This window comes from Chionomys nivalis, chromosome 19 (genome assembly GCF_950005125.1).
Source record: "Chionomys nivalis chromosome 19, mChiNiv1.1, whole genome shotgun sequence".
Taxonomy (NCBI): domain Eukaryota; kingdom Metazoa; phylum Chordata; class Mammalia; order Rodentia; family Cricetidae; genus Chionomys; species Chionomys nivalis.
The window spans coordinates 18,893,456-18,919,937 of NC_080104.1; the positions used below are offsets into that span (position 1 = coordinate 18,893,456).

The 26,482-nt window shown below is 39.6% G+C and overlaps 1 protein-coding gene across 1 annotated transcript in view; it reads right to left on the reverse strand.

Moving 5' to 3' along the window:
- Positions 1 to 26,482, reverse strand: part of Pkhd1 (PKHD1 ciliary IPT domain containing fibrocystin/polyductin) — a 428,039-nt gene that overhangs the window by 157,053 nt on the left and 244,504 nt on the right. Inside the window, exons 50-51 of the mRNA XM_057751507.1 lie at positions 16,123 to 16,188; positions 9,969 to 10,097 (exon numbers count right to left, since the gene is read on the reverse strand). Of these exons, the coding sequence (XP_057607490.1) occupies positions 9,969 to 10,097; positions 16,123 to 16,188 (195 nt within the window). The remainder of the gene's footprint in view (positions 1 to 9,968; positions 10,098 to 16,122; positions 16,189 to 26,482) is intronic.

The window sequence follows — 26,482 nt, forward strand, 5'->3', positions numbered from 1 at the left end:
CAACTGCTTTTTCTGATAACTTTTCTTGCCGCATAAATAATAACTTCATCCAAGAGGTCCTCTTCTTTCTTCTCACACCTATCAGTAGCAGCTCCCATGTGCTGGTTCCAACCCTTATTGTATTCTCAAGGCTTTCTTAGTTCTTCCAGGATCAACAGATCTAAACCAACATTCCCAGTGAACTGTAGCTGGGTCTCCAGCTCTATAACTCCTATTACCATCTGGGCATTTATACACAAAATTTTGCATAGATATGGAAAGAAAGTTATCAGGTTCCTTGATAAATCTGTCCCTTCCCCAGTGTGTTAGTGATATGAGATGCCCCTCTGTATGCTGTGAATACCATGGTTAATAAAAGAACTGTCTTGGGCCTGCACAGGGAAAAATAGAGGTAGGTGGGGAAAACTAAACTGAATGCTGGGAGAAAGAAGGAAGAGTCAAAGAGAAGCCATGTAACCCCACCAGAGACAGATGCCAGATGGAACTTTCCCCAGGAAGCCACAGCCATGTGACTATACACAGACTAATAGAATGGGTTAAATAAATTAAGATGTAAGAGTTAGTCAATAAGAAGCTAGAGCTAATGGGCCAAGCAGTGATTTAGTTAATACAGTTTCTGTGTGGTTACTTCAGGGCTGCACATCTGGGAACAAACCAGAGACTTCCTACCACATGTTAGCTACCTTTCTCACTGTTGTAACAAATATTTGTCAAAAGTCACTTAAAGGAGAAAGAGTTTATTCTTTTGTATCACTCAAAGGGATCATTTTCTCATGACAGGGACAACATAGCAACAGGCAGGGAAGGTACATATGGTCACTGAGGCACGAGATCATTTTATCATACTGTATTTATAGTCGGGAAATAAAGATCAATGAAGGTTACAGCTCATTTGTTTTCTCCTTTTATTTGGTCCAGGACTCCCATTTACAGTATAGTACCATCCTCACGTTTGGTAAGTCTTGTAATCTATAGAAAATATAGAAAATCACTCACAGGTGTAGCCATAGGCAAATCTAATCTAGATATCTGTCCAAGGTATGCCCAATGGCCATCGTAATTCAGATAATTTCTCATATAGATGCCTAGAAGCTTGCCTCCCAGGTGATGATTTATTTAAAACATCTAACCTGCAACCTTCATTTCTCTAAAGAATACCCCTAGCCTGTGTGCCAACTCATGTGCAAGCAATCTGGTCAGCCCCTACCTTAACTTCCTTTCCCCTGCATAAATGATAAATTGCCAAGTCCAAACAATTCTAATTTTCCTTATAATAAATGTATTTTTTACAGTTATCATTGCATTTACATAAAGGTTTGTAATTTGAAATAGTAGGACCAATGTTTACTTTAAAATCTTAATGCATGGTTTCTTCTAGAGGTAGCTGTAGTCCAGGAGACGTGGGTAAATAGCTTACTACCCCAGTGTCTGGCCCAGAATTTGGATCTCCAGAACACACACAAAAATTGTTAGTATACATTTATAACCTTAGGACTCCTAGAACAACATGTGAGGAAGACAAGAGAATCACTGGAAGCTCTTGGGCCAGCTAGCCTGGCATACTCAAACAAGAAAGCCAGTCTTAAACCACACCTAAGGTTAAGCTCCCACGTCAGCAACTGTACCATGAAGTATGTACACACACACACGCATGCACACAATACACACATCAGATAACATTAACAAAAGAAGTAGCTGTAAACTTCACATGGAAGTTTACATTTTCAGAGTTTGTGCAGGAGGAAAATGTCTTGGCAACCACAGAACGACATTAATCTGAAAGAGAAATGCATCATGAGTACTCATCTAGATATACTATGTTCCTCTCTTCTAATTCACAGGGTGTTCAGTAGCTCCTGACTTCTAAGAGTCTGTAATAGCATAAAGAAAAGTACTAAAAGCAGGGAGTTTTCTAGAGGATATTAAAAGTCAAAACAAACACGGGTTTCTTACCTCATGCTCACCAAATCCTACCACTCACCTCACCCAAATCTGTGCACCATGTACAAGTATGCCCCCTTCTCTGCAGTTTATGATACTGATATTAATGGACTTCCATAGTGAGAACGTTTCTCAGGTGAATGAGAATATAAAGGGTTTGAAAAACTACTCGATTAGAGAAAGCTCTCATTAGTTCCGGCAAGTTAGCAAGCCATAAAGAGTGTCAGGGCCTACAGGAGTTTGGATCCCAAGAGAAGCGTCTAAGTGAGCCCTAATTAGCCCAGTGATTGAGTCAAGCTGAGATTGACAAATTGGAATTGGAGAAAGGGTGAAAATCTATCTCCACTTTATTCTATCATTATTTACATTTTATGTTCATTTTGTAATTTATAGGAAACAAAAGTAGCTTCTCTTGTTTTAAATGAAATTTCACTTTTATAGAGAAAAGAAAATAGATCTAAAGTTAACATGGCATTCTATCTACTTCTAGGTTGGTCACCTAGCAAGGGCACCAAGTTATAGGACTTGCTGGCTAATTAGGCCACTGATATTCTTCTTTTGGGAAAGCCATGTGAATTCTTCGTCTCCAGTGTTTCATCTTATGAATTCAATCCTATGTAAGGGACCTAAGTCTAAAGCACAACCAACAAAGTTCTAAAATTCACTTCATGCATTTTTAGAAGGCAATTTACAGAAAAGCATTGAAACAAGGAGACTAAAATTCTATTCTTCGCCTTGGAATAAAAATTTGAGATGAAAATATTAACATGTTTAGAGGCATTTTACAACTTATAATATTCTTGCAACATCCTGATAGCCACCAAGTTTTTTGCCAGTTCAACAGTCTCATATATTTTATAAATATAAAATTTCATGTGACTTTACAAGTATTTACTTACTACTAATAAAAATACAAACAACTGAAGCAAATAAATTTCTAATAATTCTCCTTGTCTAAGGTTCAATATTACATTGGATTTTTGTACTTAAGTTACTTCAGGTAGTAAATCTAAACAGCACATTTTTAATAATTCAATATGTTAAAACAAACTTCCTGGAAACAACTGTGATAATACCTACAATTTACGATGAACTCTAGGTTTCTCTTTACTGTGACAGACGTACGAAGGTCACAGAAGGTTTATTAAGCTTTCGTTTCCAGAGAGAGTTCCATCCGTTGCTTTAGATTATCTTTCTATTTGCTTATTTCTATTTGATGACAAAAGTGTGTTTCCTTGTAGATGCCTTCCTTCAAGATGCTTTCCATCTTCATGTTCCAAATAATGCTCCCCCCCAAACAGTGTAGCTGTTGTCTCATTATTTTCTGCATTGAAATGAAGGTCTCTAAATATTTTTTTAAATTTATCTGCTTATGTCACCATAGTCCTCTGTCCTTTGGAGAGGTTCCTAGCTGTGTGTAAGGACTGTGGGCACAGACAGAAGCCAAAACACTGCTGTAATTCCCAGTGTCATATAATAAGGGATGTTATCTCAGAAGCCTCATTTCTTTAAAGTGCTGAAGATTATCGTTTACCAGAAAGGAGGCTGGGCCATAACACTAAGCATTACAGTTAACACAAAAGACAAGGAAATTCAATCCTTGGACCAATCTGTCTCCCAGGGCTCTGAACTTTTGATTCATACAGGCTAACATAACCTAAGTAAAAATCTGCCCACAGAAGAAAGACAACACAAGCTTAGCTAGCCCTAAACACCTTTTGAATTGAGTCAGATACATCTGCTCTTAATTACCTACATACACATACACACATGTAAACACACATACAGTGGTAGATTAAAGACAGCTGTAAATGTTTAGCTAGTCTTCTCTGTCAGCTATGGAGACTAGCACTCCTCCCATGAATTTGAGCTGAACTTTGGGCCTTTCCTGACTAACAGAATGTGTGAGCCAAGATGTTCTGAGGCTGTGAGGACTCGCTCGGAAGGAGCACGTGTTTCACCTAACTTTCATCGCCCACTTACTCTGGTGGCACTCTCTTAGGCTACTTGTTCTTGAATGCCACAACCATGCTCTGAGAAAAGCCAAGAAGTTCAAATAGAAACCCTATGAGGAAAGTACCAGAGTCCTCTTAGCCAGTTTTCCTGGATAAGCTGCCAGGCACTAACCAATATTAACAGCAGGTGGCATGAGTATTCCTTCAAGTTGAGATTGTAGATGGCCAGCCCAGACGCCATCTCATGATAGTAGATACGGATGAGAACCTCAGTGGAAACACTCTAGTTTGATATTCCTCCACCAAATTGTGAGCAAAGTAAAATGTATATTTTAAATGGTTAGGTTTCTAGGGAGTTTAGAAGATAATGATAGAACTACAGAATATTCACAACTAGAAACACACATTCTGATGCCATGTATCAAAATAAGGACTCTGGTAATTCAAGCCTAAAAGCCTGTATTTTCCATTTCTTAGTAAACCAGAAGAAGTGGGTGGAGGTCTCCATGACTGTTTTTTTTTAACCTCCTAAGTGTTACAAGACCAAAATGATAAGAACTATTCCAGCTAGAGAAACACTATAAATGTATATACTGTTTGGTTTATAAAGGTATCATATACCTAAATATTTATGTATATACAAGTCATCCTAAATTAGACATAGGCTCAATTAGTGAAACAAAGTAAGTAAATGAAGTCAATTACTTTCATTCATTCATGGTTGCTTTTTTTATGTCTGTGTGGGGGTATGTGTGTGTGAGCACAAGTACCCATGGAGTTGAGAGCATTGGGTCTCACTAGACCTGGAATTGTAGGTAATTGTGAGCCACCCAGTGTGGGTGCTATAAACCAAAACCGAGGTCTCCTCTGCTAAGACCAGTACCTTTTCTTACCATCTGACCATTTCCCCACCCCAAGTAAAACCAATTTTATGATTGTATCATTTTACAGAAATCGCTCCTTTCATAAATTACTTTCTAGGTATAATCATCTTGCCTTACATCACTAATATTTTACAACGTTTTGCAGTTCAACCAGGAAATGCCTTAAATGTCGCCATGTCTGAATGCCACATGGCTTTGATGAGATTCTCTGGTGTTCCAAGTACCCAAGTATTGAAAAACAGAGCAAACAAAAGGACCATTATAAAAGAAAAAACAGTACCCCCATTCATGTCATCAAATAAGACTAGTTCAAAGCAAGAGAGGAAACGAAACTGAGACTGCTACCATCACATACACACTGAGAAAGATTCCAGAGGGTACATGACATGTACCCAGGTACTTAGAAGTAGAATCCTATCTTTTGGGATTATGACACATTCTCCTTCCATTAAGACCTCACTGTAGTGTGTGTGTGTGTCTGTGTCTGTGTCTGTGTCTGTGTGTGTTTACCAAGACTGAGAGAGCTCGTCTAGAAGATATTCTGGAAGCATCTTATATAAATCCTCTCACTCTCAAGTAAGTTCAGGCCAGTATATGAGGTGAAAAGTTAAATGAATTGCTTTGCCAATTGATCAACTGTTCTTTAGGAAGGTTTGGGTTTGGTGTCTTAGATTAGATAGAACTTGTTCTCAATACTTAGGACATCTAGAATGGATAGAGCTAATTCTTCCAGTACTGACAAGGCAACGCAGATGTAAGAAGCAAGAATATCATACATTAAACCACAAGATCAAGTTCTTCACAATCTCCTCAGCTTACTGCTTTTAATACCACAGGGAGACATTTACAGCCTTCTTGGAGTCCAATGTCAATAAACACAGACTACCTTAAAGAAAAATAGCATCATGTTAAAGACAGTGGTGCCTTAGACTAGTAGATAGTGATGCCTGGTACTAGGGTAGTAAAGCCGTGTTTTTATGGAAAAGGATGGGTCTGAGGTCATTCCATAAAATTGATTTCCCAGAAAATGGAAATAGGCAATTTACTCTAAGAATTTTATTGAAAAATTATGCTATTCTATTTGAATAATGATGGGAATGTTCTACACATTTCCTTTATTAATGAATTAAAATACACAAAACACCATAAAATTATATTAGAGGTTCAAAAGTATCACTTAAATCTTCTTTACCAGTCACTTTCATTTTGTAAAATCAGCAGTTCCATTAAAATCGTATTATGCAAAAATGGGTTTTTACTGTAATAATAGTTATTACCTATTTAGCTCCCAAGGATGTTGTGAAAATTAAATAATAAGCCTTTGGAAAGCAAATACAAAGTGTCGCTAATATCAGAGGCCAAGAGGGGCAGTCAGGTGGCAAAGAGAAAGGGAAAGAGCACTCCTACACACCACAAATCACAGCCTTCACCTCCGATTCCATTACTACAAACAATTGAAGCAGTGGTCATGTGGGCTGATGAGATTTCATTTCATCTTCTTAATATTATGATATATTAATCTCAGCCCTCATGTTATATAGATGAGGGTCATTTACACAGTTGGTAAATGTCAGGAACCCAATAGGAAACCCAGGTTTGTCCTATTTGATGGCTCACGCTATATCCACTGAGGAATTCCCCATTTTGCCAGCGTCTTATAATTGTGTTTTGAATTCGTACCCCATCTTTCGCAGTCCATTTCACATATCTTTTCCTCCAAGACCCACTTTTCCTCTCTTCACTGAAGACAGTTTGCATCTAAGCACACTGCGTTTGTTGTAGTTTGAGGTTATTATTTTTCATTGTATGTTTTATTAACACAGCTAAATCAGTGGCAGTCTGAGAGTGAGTATAGCTTACTCACTTTCAGTGCCTAAATATGTGATACATAAAAAACTCAGACACAAGGCAAATGGTTTTTACCAATGGTTCACTGTGATAGGCTCCCATCTAAGCAGTTCCTCTGTTGTTGGTTTTTTGTTTGTTTGTTTTTTGTTTTTTGAGACAGGGCTTCTCTGTGTAGCTTTGGTGCCTGTCCTGGAACTCGCTCTATAGCCCAGGCTGGCCTCGAACTCACAGCGATCTGCCTGTCTCTGTCTCCCAGATGCTAGGATTGAAGGCATGTGCCACTGCCACCCAGTTTCTTCCTCCACTCCCCTCTGGTTTTCCAAGAACGAATATGTCATACATCAAATTGGTTTGTTTATTTCAAGTTAAAGGAAAAATGTGAAGAATCAATAGTAAAATAAAATTTTTGTGTAGACTGATTTTCATGAATCAAAGCAGGTAGATAAGGTAACTTTAAAAAAGAGAGAGAGATGCAATAAAGAAAGCTGGTATGGGTCTTAAAGGTAAAGTAATTGCCTAGAACACACAAGGCTCTGGGTTTGAGTTCCAGTGAGTGATTGCGCACATGCGTGCTTATGCGTGTAAGTGCATGTGTGTGTGCTGTATGTATATTCATATGCTTATGCACATGTGAGTGAGAGACAGAGAGAGGAGAGAGAAGGAGAGGGAGAGAGAAGAATATCCAGTGCTGGTTTCCTGCCTGACCGTCTTTACTCATTAACTGGGTAGAATCAGAGTGGGTAACTTCACATTTCCATGTTGCAGATTCCTCATTTGTAAAAACATGGATAGGAACGGGATCTACTTGCAAAGCAGTTGTAAGAACCAAGCGACAAAGTTGCCATAGGAGAGCATAGTCTGTAACACACCCCAAGCACTGTTATCAGAAAAAAAAGTAATTCACATTTCTTAGGAATCTGTTCAAAGGATAAGAAATAGTTTTTCACGGACTTGTACAGTCTTGAAGTTGTCCTGTGCAAAACCTTTCAACCTCAGAGATTTGCTTTTGCTCTTCAATTACAGCTGACAGCATTAAGCTCATGTCTTTCATCCACGTAGCAGATAATATCTAACTTGTGAACCCTCTTGAATGGAAGAAGTTTGGGAACTAGGGAAACAAAAGCAATCATGAAAGGGTGAAGAATTCAGGCATAGGCAAATCTACAGGGAAGTAGATTCATTATGAAGACCCATCAGAGGCCAGAATATCAAGAAGATTTGTAAAAAAAAAAAAAAAAAAAAAAAAAAACCAGAAGCTCCTGTCCCAGACCCAACATTGAAAAGCACAAATGGATTTAACTGTTGGGCACGATGAAGCCATCTGCTGGCACAAGAGTAAGGAAACACGATGGGCAAAGAGCAAGGTTTTCATTACCTGGTCCACGGCTCCTTTTTTCTCGCCTCTCTTTTTACCTGAATGCAAAATGTAACAAACAATAACCGGGTATGTTTTAAACCCCTCTCCTCTTTCGTTCTCATAGTAACACAGCTGGGTGTATTAAAAGATACATTCTATATATCCTGTACCAGCAGCTGAATTCCCAGCTTTCCTTTCCCTACAGTATAGATTTGCGTGTTTCCGAGCAGCTTCCTGAAGAACTCAGGCCTGTCATCTGAGCTGATGATGATCACAGGGATGAAGGGAAACGGAAAACACCAAGGACTCCCAGGCATCAGAGCAGACAGTGAACATAGCTTGCAAAGCCAAGCAAGATAGTTGAGACTTCTACTGTTTGTTCAGCATCAAAGCCCCAAAGATACTAGAAGCTTGGAATGAACTTCCTGCATGGAGTGAGAGAAATTGTCAGCTTCATGGGAAAACCACAGTCTGGGGCAAATCTACTGGCTAGATTCATCAAAGACAAGTCTGAAAAAGGAGAGATTTTTTTCTTTGCAGTATAGGAATGACTCATAAGTCTATTTATTCAAAAAGTTCCATCCTCCATTGAAGACATAGGTGGATAATGGGGATGACAATATTTCAAGTTTGCATTTGACAGCACATTTGGCTTAGCATTCATCTTTCTATGCGGTTGCTACACATCACTAAGGGCTTCCAAGGGACCAGGGTGCTTTGTCTGACTCTGACATTGTCAATAACACGAACAACATATCTACTCTATTTTTACTTTTCTCTTAGTCCTTTGGGAAGGAAACAAGCTCTGCCGCATAAAAATAAGGCACTAGAATCAAATGGTTTGGGTTCAAATCCCCACTATTCTGAATTGGCAGATTGTGCAACTCTGAACTTGTATGTTACTCAGCTGCCATGAATTTCTGTCTCTCTGTCTGTAAAATGAAGACAATAGCTTTACTTTATTTACAAGGTCCTTCTGAGGGTTAACTACATAGGCAAAGAATAGCCCTGATACACAGTTAGTGTTCAGTAAATCTGTGACATTATTAGTGAATCACAGACAGACAAGTGTTCTTTCCCCATCTCAGATCTTTTGTTTACTGTAACCTTGAGATATTCACATTGACCATAAATGGAATTAAGTTTTGTGGTGCTCAATATAAATGTTCTTGTTACCTGGAACTTTAATGGACTTCCCTTTAAGGAAAATGAATGTTTTAAATGCAGATTGCTTTGGTGAATTTCTGAAATTATCTTTTTTCTACATCTATTCTCTTCCATTGGTTCAAATCTTTTAAAACTAATAATAGTGTACAATACACAAAGGAATCAATTTGAGAAGGGAAGACAATCGACAGAACATTAGAATTTTTGCCAACTATTCATATGTCAAAGAGTCAATATCTAGAATATATGTACAAAGAGAATGTAGCTTAGTGGAGATGTAGTTTAGTGGTAGAGTGCATGCATAGGATATATAAAGTCCTCAATTCAATCCCTAGGACCCAAACAAATAATTTAACTAAACACCAAAAGAACAAATAATCTAGTCATTAAATTAACAGATTAATTTGATTGATAGTTCTCAAAGAAAAAAGTACAAATCCAATACATATGTGAAAAGTACTCAATATTCTTAATCATAAAGAAAATGAAAATCAAAACTACACTGAAGATTCCATCCTAGCAAAATGGCTATCAATAAGAAAACAAAAGATGACAAACACTGGCCAGGGGGAAGACCACTCACTCACTACTAGTGGGAATGCAAACTGATTCAACCACTATATGAAACAATATAAAGGTTCCTCAAAAAATTTAGAAAGTTTCTCTCCTATATCAACTTCCCTAAGGGGACATAAAAATAAGTAGCTACTCATTTCTACTGTTTCTCTGTCTTGCATTACACCATGAAATGTTACCGCTGATCGGATTTGGTTCAGTTCAGTTCATCTGTTTCCGCTCACAACTGGTTTTACTCACTGGGTAAAATCAAGACGTCATCGCCAGATCCTGGAAGGGTTTGGTTGTATCCTCCCCAGCCTTCTGCAACGTCCTTCCATGTTTCAGGAAGGGACCATTTTAAAGCTGATTCAGGTGCAGATGTAGAAGCTGGAATACACAGGAAAGGTGCAAAGTTAACTATGAAAACCCAAATCTTTGTGACAAGGTCAAGCATCTATTGTTAATTTATGACTGGTATTTTCACCTTTCAAAGTAGCTGCTTTTGAGTATTAGAAGTTTCTACAAATGTACCACATTTTCCTTACCCATTCTTTGGTTGAGGGGCATTTAGGTTGTTTCCAGGTTATAGCTATGGAAAACAATACTGCTATGAACATATTTGAGCACATGTCCTTGTGGTACAACTGAGCATCCTTTGTGTATATACCCAGAAGTGGCATTGCTGGGTTTTGAGGAAGATTGTTTCCTAATATTATGAGAAATCACCATACTGATAATCCAAAGGTACATTTACACAATGGGGTACTACACAGCAGAAAAAGTAATGACATCCATTTGTAGGCAAATGGATGGATCTAGAAAACATCATTTTGAGTGAGGTAACCCAGACCCAGAAAGACAAATATCATATGTACTCACTCATAAGTGGCTTTTAGACATAAAGAAAAAAAACAATTTACAATTCACAATCCTAGAAAACCTAGACAACAATGAGGACCCTAAGAGAAATATACGTGGATCTAATCTACAAGGAAAATAGAAAAAGACAATTATTCTACTGAGTAAATTGGGAGCATGGGGACTATGGGAGAGGGTAGAATGGGAGGGGTGAGGAAGGAAGAGGAGCAGAGAAAAATGTATAGCTCAATAAGATCAATAAAAAAAATTAAAAAGAAGTTTCTATAAAACATTTCATAGCAGGAAAGCAAACTATTACCCAACTCTTACACTTTGGGAAAATGTATTCGAAGCTTATTAAACATTAGCATTCTTCTTCATTATAGATATTATATGTGCTTATTATGGATTATTTTGAAAATGCTAATAAAGAAAAGTGAATAATTACCCAGAACCTCACCACATAATAATTACCACAATCAACCTTTTATTTATATTTCCTCCCATCATATCTCAGTGTTATTATATAATTGAAATCACATCAGTTCCAGTTTTATTTTGTTAGTTTAGTTATTTTTCTTATGTACTTTCTAATGATATTAAAGCTCTTGGTAAACACAATTTTAACAATTACACAGTATCTATCATACTAGAATCCATTAGTCTCCCTCTCTCTCTGTAACATCCAACATGTAACATCTTTCTAATGATAAACAATGTGATGTGAGTAGTCTCTCTGCACAGCTAACCATAGTCCTGATTATCTTCTTAAAATGGATTCTTTCTTGGAAAGGCCAAGTCATAGTATGAGCTTCTCACAGCTCCTGAAGTATAAGAATGGAACTATTATGACATGGACACTTCTTGGAATAGTAACTTATGTCCAGATCATTTTTCTTTATTGATTCTGTCCCTGACCATTAGCATTCTGATGGTACTACAATCATGTGACTGATAACCACTAACCATTTTATAAAGAGATATTACGGATATTGCCATGCTGAGCTGTATCCAGTTGCCTTTCTCTGCTTTTGTTGTTATTTTGCTCTTTTCCATGATACAATAGCACAACTAGGGGCCCAAAACATTGTCACAAAAAAATAAAGATGAAAGGTCACCTCCTGACAGGGTGAAGAGAATCTCTTCCATTAGTGATTAGTTTCACTAAGCATAAAAAAATGACCATCTTTTTTTCAGGATGTTTCTAATAGGGGTGTAAGTCCCAGATAAACTTAAAAAGCATTAACTTTGTTTCCATGCAGCTAAGAGTCTATGTTAGTAAATATTAGGGAGATAAAAAAAACTTGCATACAGATTGAGAGCAGCTCTCTTTTAAGAGAACTTTCCTGAAGGAAGTAGTAACTGACCAGCATTTCAAAGACTTAAAGTTTCTATAGGCAAAAGGCTGAGATGGGGTGAAGGCCCTTGTTCCAGATGGAGAAAGGCACATAAGCATATGCAAGGTCAAGAAGTGAGATGTTGAGAGGGAAATCAAAAGAAGCTTTGTGAGACAGAGTTAGAAAGAAGCAAAAGATGAGTCTGAAAATATAAGGAGTGCTCAAAGAGTGAAATATTATGAAGGCAGAGAGGCTAAAGATTTCAAGACTGTTAGGGTAGATGTTGATGAGTTCTGTCAACTTCTAATGAACTGAGCAGATGGCAGGCATTTGGGGTAAATTTGAGGTATCTGGTTGGAGATGCATGGCAAAGAATAGATTCTGAAAGGAAAGAGATAACACCAAGAAAAAAGGTATGGCTGTCATCCGCCATTAGATATCTTTCAGTCTTTGAAGATGAATGTAATATCACCAAAGATATCAGCATGAGTAGACATAATCCTTGATGTCAGAAGCATAGGGAAAACCTGCCAGTTTTTCTATCAGTGCTCAAATCTAAAGCATTAATGGTTTAATTTGAGCTCCAGAATAGCTCAAAAGCATGCTCACTGTGGTCATGCAGAAGTTATAAACAATTAGCACATAAATACACCACACAGCTTGGGAATAAGGCACTTCTTAGAGCAGGCCTATCTCAGAAAGAAGCTTTACAAATAGTTTATAAATACTAAAACTGCAGTGCCTTTTTATGCTTCGTCTCTATTGTGCCTCCTTCTCAATGGGGCTCAAACAGTCCAAAGGCTTAAGGGCATTTGCTGGTATAACCACTAACTAGTATCACAGAGGCCAGGCAGGGTTTTTGATGTTCTATACACAGTAATTTATCCTATAGTCAATATCAAGGCTCTTCTAAACTTCACAAAGACCCAAATGAACGAAAACAGAAAAACAGTTGCTTCAAATTTATATCACAGATGGTGGAAACAAACATCCTGCACCTCTGCCATCATCACTCCAGTTTATAAAAGACCGGAATTATTTTCAGTCTAACCACCCAGACCTTCCAGTGACTACATTAATGTTGAATGTTACATATAAGTTCCATTCCACCTTGAACACTAATTCAGTTTCCTGATAGTTACTAGATTTCTATATGGCTCATATTGTGCTGAAAGTTAGGGAGAGAAAATGAACTCTGAGTTTTAAAAAAGCAGCCAGCCATATACTGCTATCTCTTCTTGGAATCTTATGCAATAGAATGAATCAAGATGAGATCTTGTTAACTGTAAAATTCTGTAAAAGAGCTAGTAAGTTTAGCAATCAGGGCATGTGTGATCAAGATGAGATGATCATCAGAGAAGCTTCTTCTTGGAGTAGATGGCAGTTAACATAGAGACTCACAAGTTCACAATGTGTAGAGAACAAGAGAATTTGGAGGAGTCCCCCTAAATTGGATGCCTTTATCAAACCCCTCTCCACAAGCTCAGGAACCTATATGCAAGGGGATGCAGAAAGATTGTAAGAGCCAGAAGTGATGGATAACTCCAAGGAGACAGCATCTTCCAGACACAATAGGACTGATAAACATATGAACTCACAGAGACTGTGAAAGCATGAACAAGATCAATTCCTTACAGATTCAAACCAAATAAAATCTCAGCAGTGAAAAAAGGAAGTGGACACCTAGTTCCACCCCTTAACCAAGAAGCTATTTACAAATGATAAAGAGAAAAATCAGTTTCCTCCAATAGAATGTCACTGGGTGTATCAAACACATACACTTGGAAGTAGTTAGTCAACACAAAACAAACTCCATATTTGTGTATGTGAGTGTGTAAGTGTGTGTACATTTTTTGGTTGACATTGTTTGGGGACATTTTGGCCTTTTGAGAGGGAAGAAGGAGAGAGTGAGGGTAATAAAGTTGAGTGGGTGGGGAGGATCTGAGAGGAATTGGGGAGGGAAAAGCATGATAAAACTATATTGTATGACGAAATTACAAAAAAAGAGGAGAGCCTTCCCAGTGCTGTTTGAGATAGAAACCATAATACAGAAGATTGAGGGGTGCACTGGAGGTAGAAGAAGAGCTCACATTAGACCATCCAAAAACTCACTGCTTTTAGCAAAGGAGGGCATGAGCCTTTTCCCTTCTCCTAAACCTTCAGATCACCTTTGGTGAGGACCAACATTTATAACAAATGCTCAACCTACTTCTCTATATGAATTTGTTAATCAGCAGCAACTCAAACTTGAGTGCTCTCAAGCTGAATATATCAGCTAAATATTGTCATCTACCCCTTCCCTCTTCACTCCCCTCCCCCTGGATTTCTGTGGATCTGCACTAAGAAAGATGGTCTTTTAGGAAGCACCCGTGATAAATAACTGTTACGAGGAGATTCATCACACATGGTATTGAGGGGAGGTTGGTTGGTTGATTCACACTGGTTTCTTGGCATGGTCCTAGAATTTTCCTGTCTACCACATCCTCACAATAACCTCCACAGTGTTGTTTTATTTATTTATTTGTTTGTTTATTTATTTATTTTTACATAACAGGCTGTCTATTAATGGATTAATGGAGAGACTCTTTGGAGCATATTCTCAAAAGTTTCAACTGCATTACTTACTCATATTGAAGTTTGCAATAGGTCAACACATAGGTAGAACTTCACTACTTATGAAAAACTGGTGGTGAAAGGGCAATAATTGCATTGTATCCATAGATTGTTAAATAAAATGCACTGCCATATTTTAAATTCATGATTAAACTTTATATTCTTTATCATGGAATTCAAGGAACTCCCTGGAATTCTCTTGGCTGAAGTATTTTTCTGATGTATTGTTTCTGTGGTTTCATAGGCTTTGCAATACTTTTCTGCCCTAAGTTATGTAAGAGAGGAAAACTGACTATGATTTTCTTTCACGTGTATATGTATACGTGAAAGAAAATATATATATATATCAAATGAGATAAGCATATGAGAGGCAACATGGTATAGTAAAAAAAAGTACAGTACTGAGATGAGATATGTGAGGACTTACTGAGGCTCAACCACTGGATGCTGATATGACTATGTGAACTGTTTAATATCTAGGCATCACATGTAGTCCCATAAACAGTAAAGGACCCCGGATCAAGACAGCCTTTCCAACCGATATGAACCTATGAAATATGGACTCTCCCAATTTTGTGGGGTTTGAAGACAAGATTTTCCGAGAGAAAAAAAATGGTAATAGTTATTTAAAAGGGAATGCTAAATTAATTACTTTATCATTTATTTGACACCTGCCAGAGTCAATAAGACATAATAAAGGTAAGAACCATTTCTTCTTGCTCATGGTTGTTACACACACACACACACCATACCACAAAGAGAAACCTTATAGAGAGGCAATCAATAAAGTGGGAATTTTGAGGCACCTAAAGTCAAAGGCAGAGTGAAACACAACAGACACATGGAAGCTGCCATGAAGTCAGTCTTAACTGCACTTACCGCAATATAAGAAGCAAGGACTGGTAGCCAAAAGTCCTTCCCTTAGCTTAGTGCAGTAACTCTACATCGTTTGTTTTTTAATTGAAATGGAAGAATTTGAACGTTTTTAATTAGTATGACTCTTCTGTGACATAACACAAATATCCCCCTGCAAATCAAAGGGAACCCTGCCTTTGAAAGGCTTTATTCCTCCTGCAAATGCACAGTTAAACTGACTCACAATAAACAAAAACAAACTGAGACATACATTAAAAGGTGGTTATGAGATGTTTAGTCTTTGGGACTTCGGCTCTTTTAAGTTAGCAGGATCTCACAGAACCATCTGACTTTTGGGGAGCGTTTGTTTATCCTGATTTCCTGAAATTACCAGGAACAATTAAAGTTTAGAGATACCCTGGATTTTTTCTCTCCATTTGGAGGGGGCCTAATGGCCCATCTGCAGATCTGGAATCCTGCGTGCACATATGGCTTATAATTTATGAAATGTGCTTATTTACATGTTACAATTCTTACATCCTATTGTTTTGAAAAGCAAATGCATCCTATATCTTCCCTTGACATTCAGGCATATATTGAATTATAGAACGGCACAGCAGAGCGCTGTCAGGTTCAACAGCGTGAGAGCTGATGCTTGCCTATTCATAAACAAAGGAGAGGAGGGACCCATAGAACCACAGGAGGACATTCTGCTCTGGTGGACATTCCATCTAGTGTTTAGTACTCACCTGAAACAGTCGGAGGCACACCTTCCCTCACCTGGAGAAACACCTGAACTTGGCCTTCACCTGACACTAAAAGAAAACAAAACAAGGTGAGTGCGATGCCAAGATACCACGCGTAGAGGAGAATCACGGCTCTGTATTTTCTTCTTCCCACCCAAGACAAAATCGGAAAATGAAAGAGAAAGGAGTCCTTGTTAATTAAGACAGCACTTCGTTTCTACCATTCTATTTTGTTTGCATTGATCTGATTAAGTATAATGGCAGAGGGATAAGCAGTGAAGGAGGAAAACACTTGAGCATGCGCTCTGTGGAGGCCACTGAGGTCCAGCAGGTGTGCCTGATTTCCTATGTCCATAACTGCGTGGGCTCCGTTTGTAGAGCGCATGTATTGCTCACCAACGGAGTTGAGATCACCCATGAAATGTATTTGCTTTACCTTTCCCCAAACAAATTGTCCTTTTAATGAAGGTTTTCCCTCACCCTACTCCCCCTATCTGCTCCCCTCTTCCAAACCAACCAAGCACATTTAAAAGGCCCGGGGTTCATTAATTTTAAGTGTTCAATAAATTAGTGGAAATAATCAAAAGGCCTGATTCTTTCTGATAATGACAATTTGATGTCAGTATAAACCAGTAGATTAAGCTGGGAACATATGCTCCTTTGCCGAGAGAGGCTGCTATAATTAAATAGTGAATGCATCTACAAGGTGCTCCCATGCCTGATTGATTAGTAATCAGGTGCACGAACTCTATCTTTCGGGTAACACCTTGTTTCTTATTGGTTAATTACCTTTCTGCCTTATTCGATGTCATGGGAGCAAGCCCTTCCCATCACTGTAGGACCCAAGGTAGCTGCAGGCTGCAGCCTCGGGGTCTTGGCCAAACTCATGCTCTCCATTTCTGTTTCACTGGGACCCTAAACTCTTTCTTCCATCACAGATGGGACAGAACAAATGTCATTCTTTTTAATTACAAAGCATACGCTTCAGAACATTAGAAGGAAAATAATCCCCAAAGAGATCCAAGACGAGGTCTCTCCAATTCTGCTACTCCCATTTTGCTCACTTTCTCATGTTTTCAATTATAAAATACACAAGACTTGGCTTGCCCTTTATATCACCAAATCTAAGAGCAGGGACCGTGGCAACACACTCTTGATATGTTCCTTTTGTGTGTATGTACATGTGTGTACATATACATGTATATGGGATGGGCAGTGCATTCATGAGTGTGACAATTCTAAGTGAAAGGCAGAAAATAACCTCAGGTGTTGGTCCTTGGGTATTGGTCTTTGGGTACTGGTTCTCAGGTGTTGGTCCTCAGATATTGATCTTTGAGTATTGATCCTTGGGTATTGATCCTTAGTTATTGGTCCTCAGGTATTGGTTATTGGGTGTCGGTCCTCTGGTGTTGGTCCTCAGGTATTGGTCCTTGTTTGATACAGAACTCTTTCTTGGTTTTCTGCTGAATATGCTATGCTTTTGTGGAATTCTGTCTCTCCCTCCCATCTTACCACAGAACACTGGGTAGGATTACACACATGCGCTATGTATCTGGCTTTTATATTGATTCTAAAGATTTAAACTCAGTCTTTAAGTTTGCATGGCTAGTGCTTTATCCACTGAGCTGTCTCCCTATGCTAAACTGTTCTTTTCTATGATCGTTTCTAAGATCTTCCTTAAATTATTATTTTCTTCTTGGATGCTCCCTTATCTCTCTCTTGCATATTCCTCTCTCTCTCTCTCTCTCTCTCTCTCTCTCTCTCTCTCTCTCTCTCTCTCTCTTCCCCATCTTCTGTTCTTTCTTCCCTAATTAATGTAGCAGGAGAGATAGTACATTGGCTAAAAAGCACTAACTGCTCTTCCACAGGACCCCAGTGCAATTTCCATCACCCATGTTGGCCAATTGCCTATAAGTCTAGCTCCAAAGGGTCTAATGCCCTCTTCTGCTCTGTATAAGCATTATACTCACCTACATAAACCCACACATAAGGCATATATATATATATATTTACAAGTAAAATAAAAATAATTGTTATCACAGAACCTTCATCCAACAGCTGATGGAAGCAGATGCAGAGATCCACAGCTGAGCACTGAGCCAAGCTTCTGGAGACCAATCGAAAAGAATGAGGAGGAATAATATGAGCAAAGGGTTCAAGATCATGATGGGGATACCCACAGAAAGAGCTGATCTGAGCTAGTGGGAGCTCACTGACTCCAGGCTGATAGTGGGGGAACCAGCATAGAACCAAACTAGGCCCTCTGAATGTAGATGACAGCTGTATGGCTTTGGAATTCTGTGGGGCCACTGGCTGTGGACCAGTATTTATCCCTACTGCTTGAAGTGGCTTTTTGGAGCCCATTCTTTTTGGAGGGATACCTTTCTCAGACTAGATATAGGGTGGAGGGCCTTGGTCCTGTCTCAAAGTCATATGTCAGACTTTGTTGACTCCCCATGGGAAGCCTTATCCTCTCTCTGAAAAATGGATGGAGGTGAAGTGGGGGAAAGGTGGGGGAGTGGGAGGAGAGGAGGAAGTGGGAACTGGGATTGGTATGTAAAATGAGAAGATTGTATTAAAAATAAACATATTAAAATATAAGTCACCAGCCAACCATCTCACCTTTTCCTTTAAGGTCTAACATTTCCCTTCTGTTTGCATGGTTTGTGCCTTGCTAACATGAAAACCCGATACTAGTTCCACACCACGATATTTATCTTGTTTGTTTTCAGCTCAATAACTAATAATGTCATAGTAATTTGTAATTCAGGATTGTAACAGTAACTAAGGTCATCTCTAAATTTTGTTTTATTTTGCTTTGTTTTACAGTGTTGGGGAACCACCCAAACTCTCTTGCCTGCTGGGCAGGCAATGTACCTCTGAAGTACACTCAAACCCATAGTATTTAGTCTGGGACTTCATTTTCTTAGGTACCTTCTGAGGTGGGATGCTTCTGGGCATGTGTAAGTTTTTATTTTCCTGGACTGATTTACAAAACTCACATCCACAGTGTTCTAGTCTGGCTGCTCAGACTAAACCATTAAAAGGCATTCTGCTTACTCCCAGAGATGTGAAAGAATAGTCATTTGCGTAGTCATAATGGTAATAATGATAATGTCAGTTTTCACTGGAATAAAAGGAAAGGAAAATACGGGCAAAAAATATCCTTAGAAAACATGAAAATAATGGCAAAGATAAAAGACCTTTCTGTAAGAGCTAGCATTAAGTAGTACCACCTAGTCAATCTCTAAGATTAGAAAAGTATTCCAGGAAACATCTGAAAATGGAAATGAAATAATTTAAAGATGTTATGAAAGTCACTTTTATTCATGGTTTCCAGACAGCAAAGACTTCAGCAGCATTGTACATGTATGGTCAGTGAATGCATTGTCTGTTTCTTATGACACAGCTAGAGATATGGAAAGTAGTAATAGGTACATATCAGAAGACTTTAAAAAAAAACTTCACACACATTATTCAACATCAAACCCTCAAAAACTAAAGAACAATAGCATAAGAGTTACAGTTGGAAGAATAAAAAATAGTAATTACTCTCCACATTAAACAGATCAAAAAATTAAAGTTAGAGAAAAAACAATTCATGCACCCCCTCCAGTGTGACCCCCTACACATTCCCTCCAGTGTGACCCCCTCAATGCACCCCCTCCAGTGTGACCCCCTCAATGCATCCCCTCCAGTGTGATCCCCTACGCATTCCCTCTGGTATATCCAGTGTCATTCCAAACCCAAACAAACACTGCAAAACTAAAAGTATACTGAAAATCTATTTTCCACTTTATTACAGTGAGAGTATCCCTCAGTTATGAGGGCAAGATTCAGAAGATCGGGGAAGGCAGAGAAAAGTTATAAACAATAGGAAAGAAATCATCATAAGAGTAGGGCTTCCCAAACTTCAATTTTGAATGACTCGAGTGAGCTCTGGGTATGCACATATGGCTCAGATGACAAAACATTCTCAAACATTTCTGAGTCTGAAGAGGCAACAGAGGATGGTGGGGAATACATGGGTGCTGGACCCCAATAGCAGAGATCTGAATTCTGGCTCTTCCTCTTTCTACATAGGAACAACTGGCCATTTCTGACCCTCATTCCCATCACCAGAATATGGGCGGGGGGGTTGAAGGAGAAACTTATCGTGTTTTATAGAGTGAAGAAATATAACGCAATGCATGGCACATAGGAAGCAAATATTAGCTGTTGTTGGTACCACTATCATGGCATCCTCATCATTCTTGGCACCTGTTAACAAGGCTCCAGAAATTGTTTTTCACTAGTGTTGCTCTTTCTCCAGCTGTATTCCATCAAGAGGAGCAAGAGTATTACACGACTTAAGGAGATCTGTTTAATTTTACTGAATGTTTTAACTTCAAAAGACTGTAAATGTGAAGCGCCGTCCCTAATTTGAATAAAGAGAAGGAGGGATGAAAACCATTAAATAGAATGGGTATTGACTCGGGAAGAGTTTAAATACCTTATCCAAGCTGTGATATTGTGCATATGTTTTAACTGAGATTGTGATTTCCAATTTTGTATTTGAAATATGAGGGTGGCTAATCATTTTTGTTTATAAGGGAAGCCCCCTTGTTGATCTTTCCCAGACTGTAGGAAGTGGTCCTCAGAAACAGTGTTCGGGTCACTGGGTGACAAACTCTTCTGGTAAATGCTATATGATATAAGTAAGTCTGCTATAAACAGAGACATCTAAGAGAAAAACAGGCATATTTTTAAAAAAAAAAAAAAAAAAAAAAAAAAAAAAAAAAAAAAGGAAAGAAAGAAAGTGGCTCCTGAAAAGAGAAAAAGAAGACAGTTATACAGATATACAGGAGGTGGTATAAGTTAAGATGTTGTGCCTGGTGAATGTTATCCTGTCCAGAGTCCTAGAAAAGAGGGGAGGGAGTATCCCCCACTCTTCCCTTAAGCAAGCCTAGGGCATTTTTGAAGTTTTGGAAGGGAAAGTAAGTAGCTAAGTGTTCTAAGAGGAAGAGTACGCCAGTGCCTTCCAGGGCTGGCTTTCTAAGAGAGCTGTTGTGTTTGGTCCTTTCTCCGTGTTTCCATTCTTGCTGCCATGACTGTTGCATCTATCTCTTCTCTTAGGATCTGCTGTGAACTTTCCTGAGCCCTAAACTTGACCTCATGCCACCAAAGTTGTTGTCTTCTGACTTAGCTGCAGGAAGCACTTACCTGCTGCTGAGTGCCAAGGTGAGTTGAGTCATAGGATAATACATACTCCTGCCTGATTTGGGCATCACTAAGAAGCTATGGGACTTATTTTTTCCCTCACAACTCATGGTCCTTGGAAGGTACTTATGAAAAAAGAGGAAAATCCTATGTTCGAGCCTTCTCCTACCTCCAGTAATATTCACTCATGGGCAGCTGCTAATATTTTTAGAATAACTTAATCAAGACTGACAGATATGTCTGCATTAATCATAGTCCTGAGAGCCAGCTCATTAAGCCTTCTTAATTAATGTAGAGAACAATAACAATTATGGGTCTGACTCAGAACAGTGTGTACCATATTTGTGTGGAGGCATTTGCAATGTCTTGGGCCTGCCTGCGTGTGTGAGTGTGCACACACACACACAAACACACACACACAAATTTCAGAAGGATCTGGGGATGAGTATTCTGTTTACCCATGAGATAAATTTTAAAAAAACAGTATTTACATAAGTACATAACTTCTTGTGGACTTTAACAACAACACAGCTTGGACTTGGGAACAGGTGTTCCTCTCAACTAAGAAGAGAAACTCTCATGGGAAAGACCCCTGTGGTCACAATAGTAACTGGAAGAAATCAGGCAAAACTTTGCAAGCGACATTATCATGCATAGGCATGATTTTGGTAGCATAGCGTGTTTCCTTCAATGGCTACTGACATTTCAGGTATTTTAGAAAGATACAAGTATCCCATTAATATCAATAGTTTTAGGGAATGGTGTTGCGCATGACAAGGTTATGTTTTAAAACTACAAAAAAAGTGAATTTTAAATATTAAGCAAATAAGACAGAGGGCATGAAAGTATGAGGAAAGGGCTGGGTGTGACGGCTCATGCCTGTGATCCCAGGTCTCAGGAGGCTGTGGCAGCTGAGCCGGCAACAAAAAAAGGAACGAATGGGACAAAAGTCTAAGGATAGGGGTCATGTAGCTGAACCTGGCACCAGCTAAAACATACACGGTTTTCTTGCAAATAGAAGAATTGGTTTACCTGGGTAAGGATTCGACCTTAAATTCTAAAAAGACAGTGGGTGGGATAATAGAAAAATAGAAAAGAAAAAGCACAGAACCTAGGATCGGAACAGTTCTATTGGAATCAAGGTCACCTCACCTGTGATCTGTGTCAATCATGGTTTTCCACTTAGCATTACTAAGAATCATCTTCCTAAGCCTATAACTTCGAAAAAATTCATAATAACTCATCTATGTTTCTCTCTCCTTTCCTTTCTTCCCAGCTCTTTCCCCTCTGCCCACTCACCCACTTCTTCCTTCATTCTCTCTGTTCCCCCTCTTGATTTTTTTTTCTTTTGGAACAGAGACTTCTATAACTAGTAAGCAAAGAATTCTTTTGCTCATCACAAGCTTCTTCCCACTATCTAGATTTTTTTTTAACTGTAAGGGTTAGTATATTTTCAAGTCAATCAGCTACATTACTGGTAAAGACCTTAGGGATCTTTGGAGAATGGGTTTTCTATAAGAATGTAAATTAATTTATTAACTAGAATGCTATAGATTGCCTTAGAGGCCTTCGGCATGGGGAGGGCGACCGCTTTGTGAAAGATTATGATTCTGCCCTTCCTACAGATGCTCCCAAGAGCTCTGCAGAGCAGTTCAATCCTGTCTTCTTATATCCTCACAGGATTCCGTCTCCAGGAAGCACATGGCATATTTGGGCACACAGAAACATGGAGGAGTTCAAATGATGGCCACTGCTTTGAGAACAGGAGAGCTAAAAGGCTGTCGTGGTCATGAACCTAGCCTCAAACTCAAGAAAACATCGTTATTTTCAGGACCTTATAAGTTAGCAACAAGATTTCTAGTGCATCTGTGTTGAGTGACTTCACTTTCTCCAAAGAAACTTGGCACACAGAACAAAAATTCATCTGCCTTTCCAGCCACATCGTGTTTGATTTCAAAGACTACAACCCCCAGATCCTCAGCACATAGCAACCTTTAACTTGGTGAAGGGAACATTTGAACACATGCATTAGCTAGTCTGCCAAGCTATGTTTTGGTTTTGTTTTCTGGCCCATCAGAAGGTGGTAGCATAGGAGCCTCTGAGCCTTGCAGGTGGACCTTCAGCTGCTGCCGCACACAATGTCCCCGTCCAGTAATGGTCTCTGCTCTGCTCGGGGGGCTGTGTGAATTCGGGAGGGCAACTGTGAATGGAAACGCATCTGATATGAATTCATCACAGGCTGCCGGTCGGGTGCGTGGTGAGGGGAAGCAAAGGGTGGGGGCTCTGAGTATTTAATGCACCCTGCCACAACCCAACAGTTTGCCCTAAAGAGCCTTTTACCAATATAAAAGGACAGGGTCAAAAGTAAGTTGACCCTTGACAGAATGTACAATTATTAGAAGAGTCTGTGGAGGAGCAGCTGCTGGAACCCCACTGGCTCCACATCGGGCTTCCAAGAGTCAGAATATGAATAATCCAGTCAAGGTTGTTTTCTCCACTCCCCTCACCCCCTCGCCACCTCCTGCCGGCCTTCACCTCCTGGTTTGGGCAAGTCCTATTATATTGCTACAGGAAGAAGCATAGCCCTCCCTAGCAGCTGCAATAATTGTGTTCCTATTGTGATGAAGACCTCCTCCCGGCCACCCCCCTACAAGTGGCCATTGTGAGTGGGGAGTCAGTGATTACACGCTTGGCCTGATGCGTTGGGGGACCCAGCTGCCTAAGTGCTGACACACGAACATGAGGAAGGCCAGAGGGGGGGGTCGGTATTGGTGGGGACGAGAAGTGGGGGAAACCCAGTCTGTGAGATGGTCTGACATAGGAGACCTTCTGCATAAGTCAAGCCCAGAACAAATGAGGCTTTATCAGGCCGCAGTGATGAGGGGTCTCTTCTCCCTTTGAAGTGGGGCAGAGCATGGGGCCGAGCAGCTTTCCCTCCTTTGGACCAAGCAAACATCCTTCTTTTGATATGCTACATGCTCATTATCTCTGCCCCATTTAATGATTTTTGATTGAAGGGTGGCGGCTGGGATGCTGAGAGGATCCTTAGAGAGGCTCCACAGAGCCAAGTCCATAAGAAAGACTTTCCTTGTGTCTGGGCCTAAATTTGGGATTTCTTAACAGTATGCGCTTGTTCTTAGAGGCAGATAAGGGCTGAGCGTGAAATTCTTAATTAAGCAATAAATAGAGAGTGGGGTGTCAGCAGATGTAGCCAGTAGCCATGGCAACGAAAATCACATGGGCAAGAGAGATGAGACTAGATGGAGGCCTCAGGCCTGGGCCTGACTGACAGCTGAAGAATCCTACAAAGCTTGTAAACCAGATTAATTAGCTGACTAATTATTTCATAGCGTTAATGTAACTAAAAAATAAAAATAGTTCACCATGAACTGAAACATTCCGGAGGGGTGGGGAAAAACGGCAGCAATGAAGTAGTAAGAAAGTAGCTTGGGAAGGCAGAGACATGCCGAGCCGTCAGTCAAAACCGTGTGAGTGGAGAAGCGGGCTGGCTGAGTTGCACTCTTGCCTGGCAAACAGGAGAGAATGCTTGTTTTACAGTTACGTGTGTTCCTGAGCATAACTCAGAAGTTAGAGCTGTGGACTGCCTTTCCTTACAGCTCACCACATCAAATATTGTTTCCTCTGGGTCATAAGCCGGGCTTCAGCAGCACGACTCTCCTGCGTTCTTCTTAGTCATCAACTCCCTGCACAATATTTTCAGTGGCTTCGGAAAGGCCACCCGAACCAGTCTCCCCCAAAGATAGATTTAAGTGAATGAATTTAAATCTGTTCACAGCATCATGCCAGGTACATCACTGTCATATGATGGTGGACTTCAAGTAATTTAAAATCCAGTTTAGAAAATAGCAATGAGGCTGGGAGATGTCTCTGTTGTTAAAGTATTTGACTTGCAAGCATGGGAACCTAAATTTGATCTTCAGAACCCATGTGAAAAGTGCCAAGAACAGGAGGAATATACATATGTAATCTCAGCACTGGAAAGGCAGAGATGGGTGAACTGGATTGTGAGCCTCACTGGCCAACTGAAGTTCCTGACCACTCAGAAACCCTGTCTCGGAAGACAAGGGGGATGGCACCTGAAGAATGGCACCTGCAGTTGGCCTTTGGTCTCCACATCCATGCCTACATATGCACCAGCACACATGCAGAGACATGCAAAGAGAAACTATAGTGAGTTCACTGAAATGAAGACACCACATTAATGGAAAGAGAAAATATTCATGAAGAAATGTATTACCAGAGTAGCAGGTTATGCTAAGCAAGCTTTAACGTATTTGAGTTGCTTGTATCACATTTCCAAGAGACAAGTAAATATTCTTAACCTCCTTGTAGAAGTGAAGGTATTGAGGCATGGAGCAATTATAACACCATGCCCCAGGTAAAAGAGCCAGCCAGCCACTGATTAAAACCCTAAGCCCCAAGCACTGGCCGGGAGGTTTCTGGAAACCCAGCACTCCATAAAGATGTTTGCTGAACAAAGACAAAAGTAGCCTCACTGGAAAGGAGAAATGGCAGGGTCACAATATGTGCATGGTTTATTTTTCACTGTGGCTGGGGACCAGTGAGAAGTTTTCTTCTGCAGCCTGCCTAGAAGCCCCTTCCCCATCCTTTGTGGTTGGTGATCAATGATTATTTAGTGGGTAGCACACTCTAGTGGATAGATCCAGAGCCAGGAGCTAGAATGCCTGGGTTCTGTCCTTTCTCTTTCTTGTGTGGGCTGAAAGTTAGACAGATACCATAAGTCTTATGTGATGAAGTCAAGAAGGGGCAATATAATTAATTAATGACAAAAAATAACCTTCCCACTATGGGATATGGTAAGAATACAAACAGACAGCACAGAAAATCATCCACTTAGAAGCAATTAATATTCAACCCAGATATAAATCCCAGACAAAGAAAGGGCCCTGAACACAAAGTCTCAGCTCTAACGAAGAATCTGTTTGGACTGATACCCACTGGCAAAGGAAAAATCAGTTTTCTCCAATGGAGGGTCACTGGATTTATCAACCACACTCCGAAGCAGACCCCATGCCCAGGAGTAATAGAGTTCACGTTTTTTCTTTGTTTTTGAGGGTTTTTTTTTTGTATGTGTACTTTATGTTTTGTTTTAACTGTTTATTGGATTTTGTTTGCTTGTTTT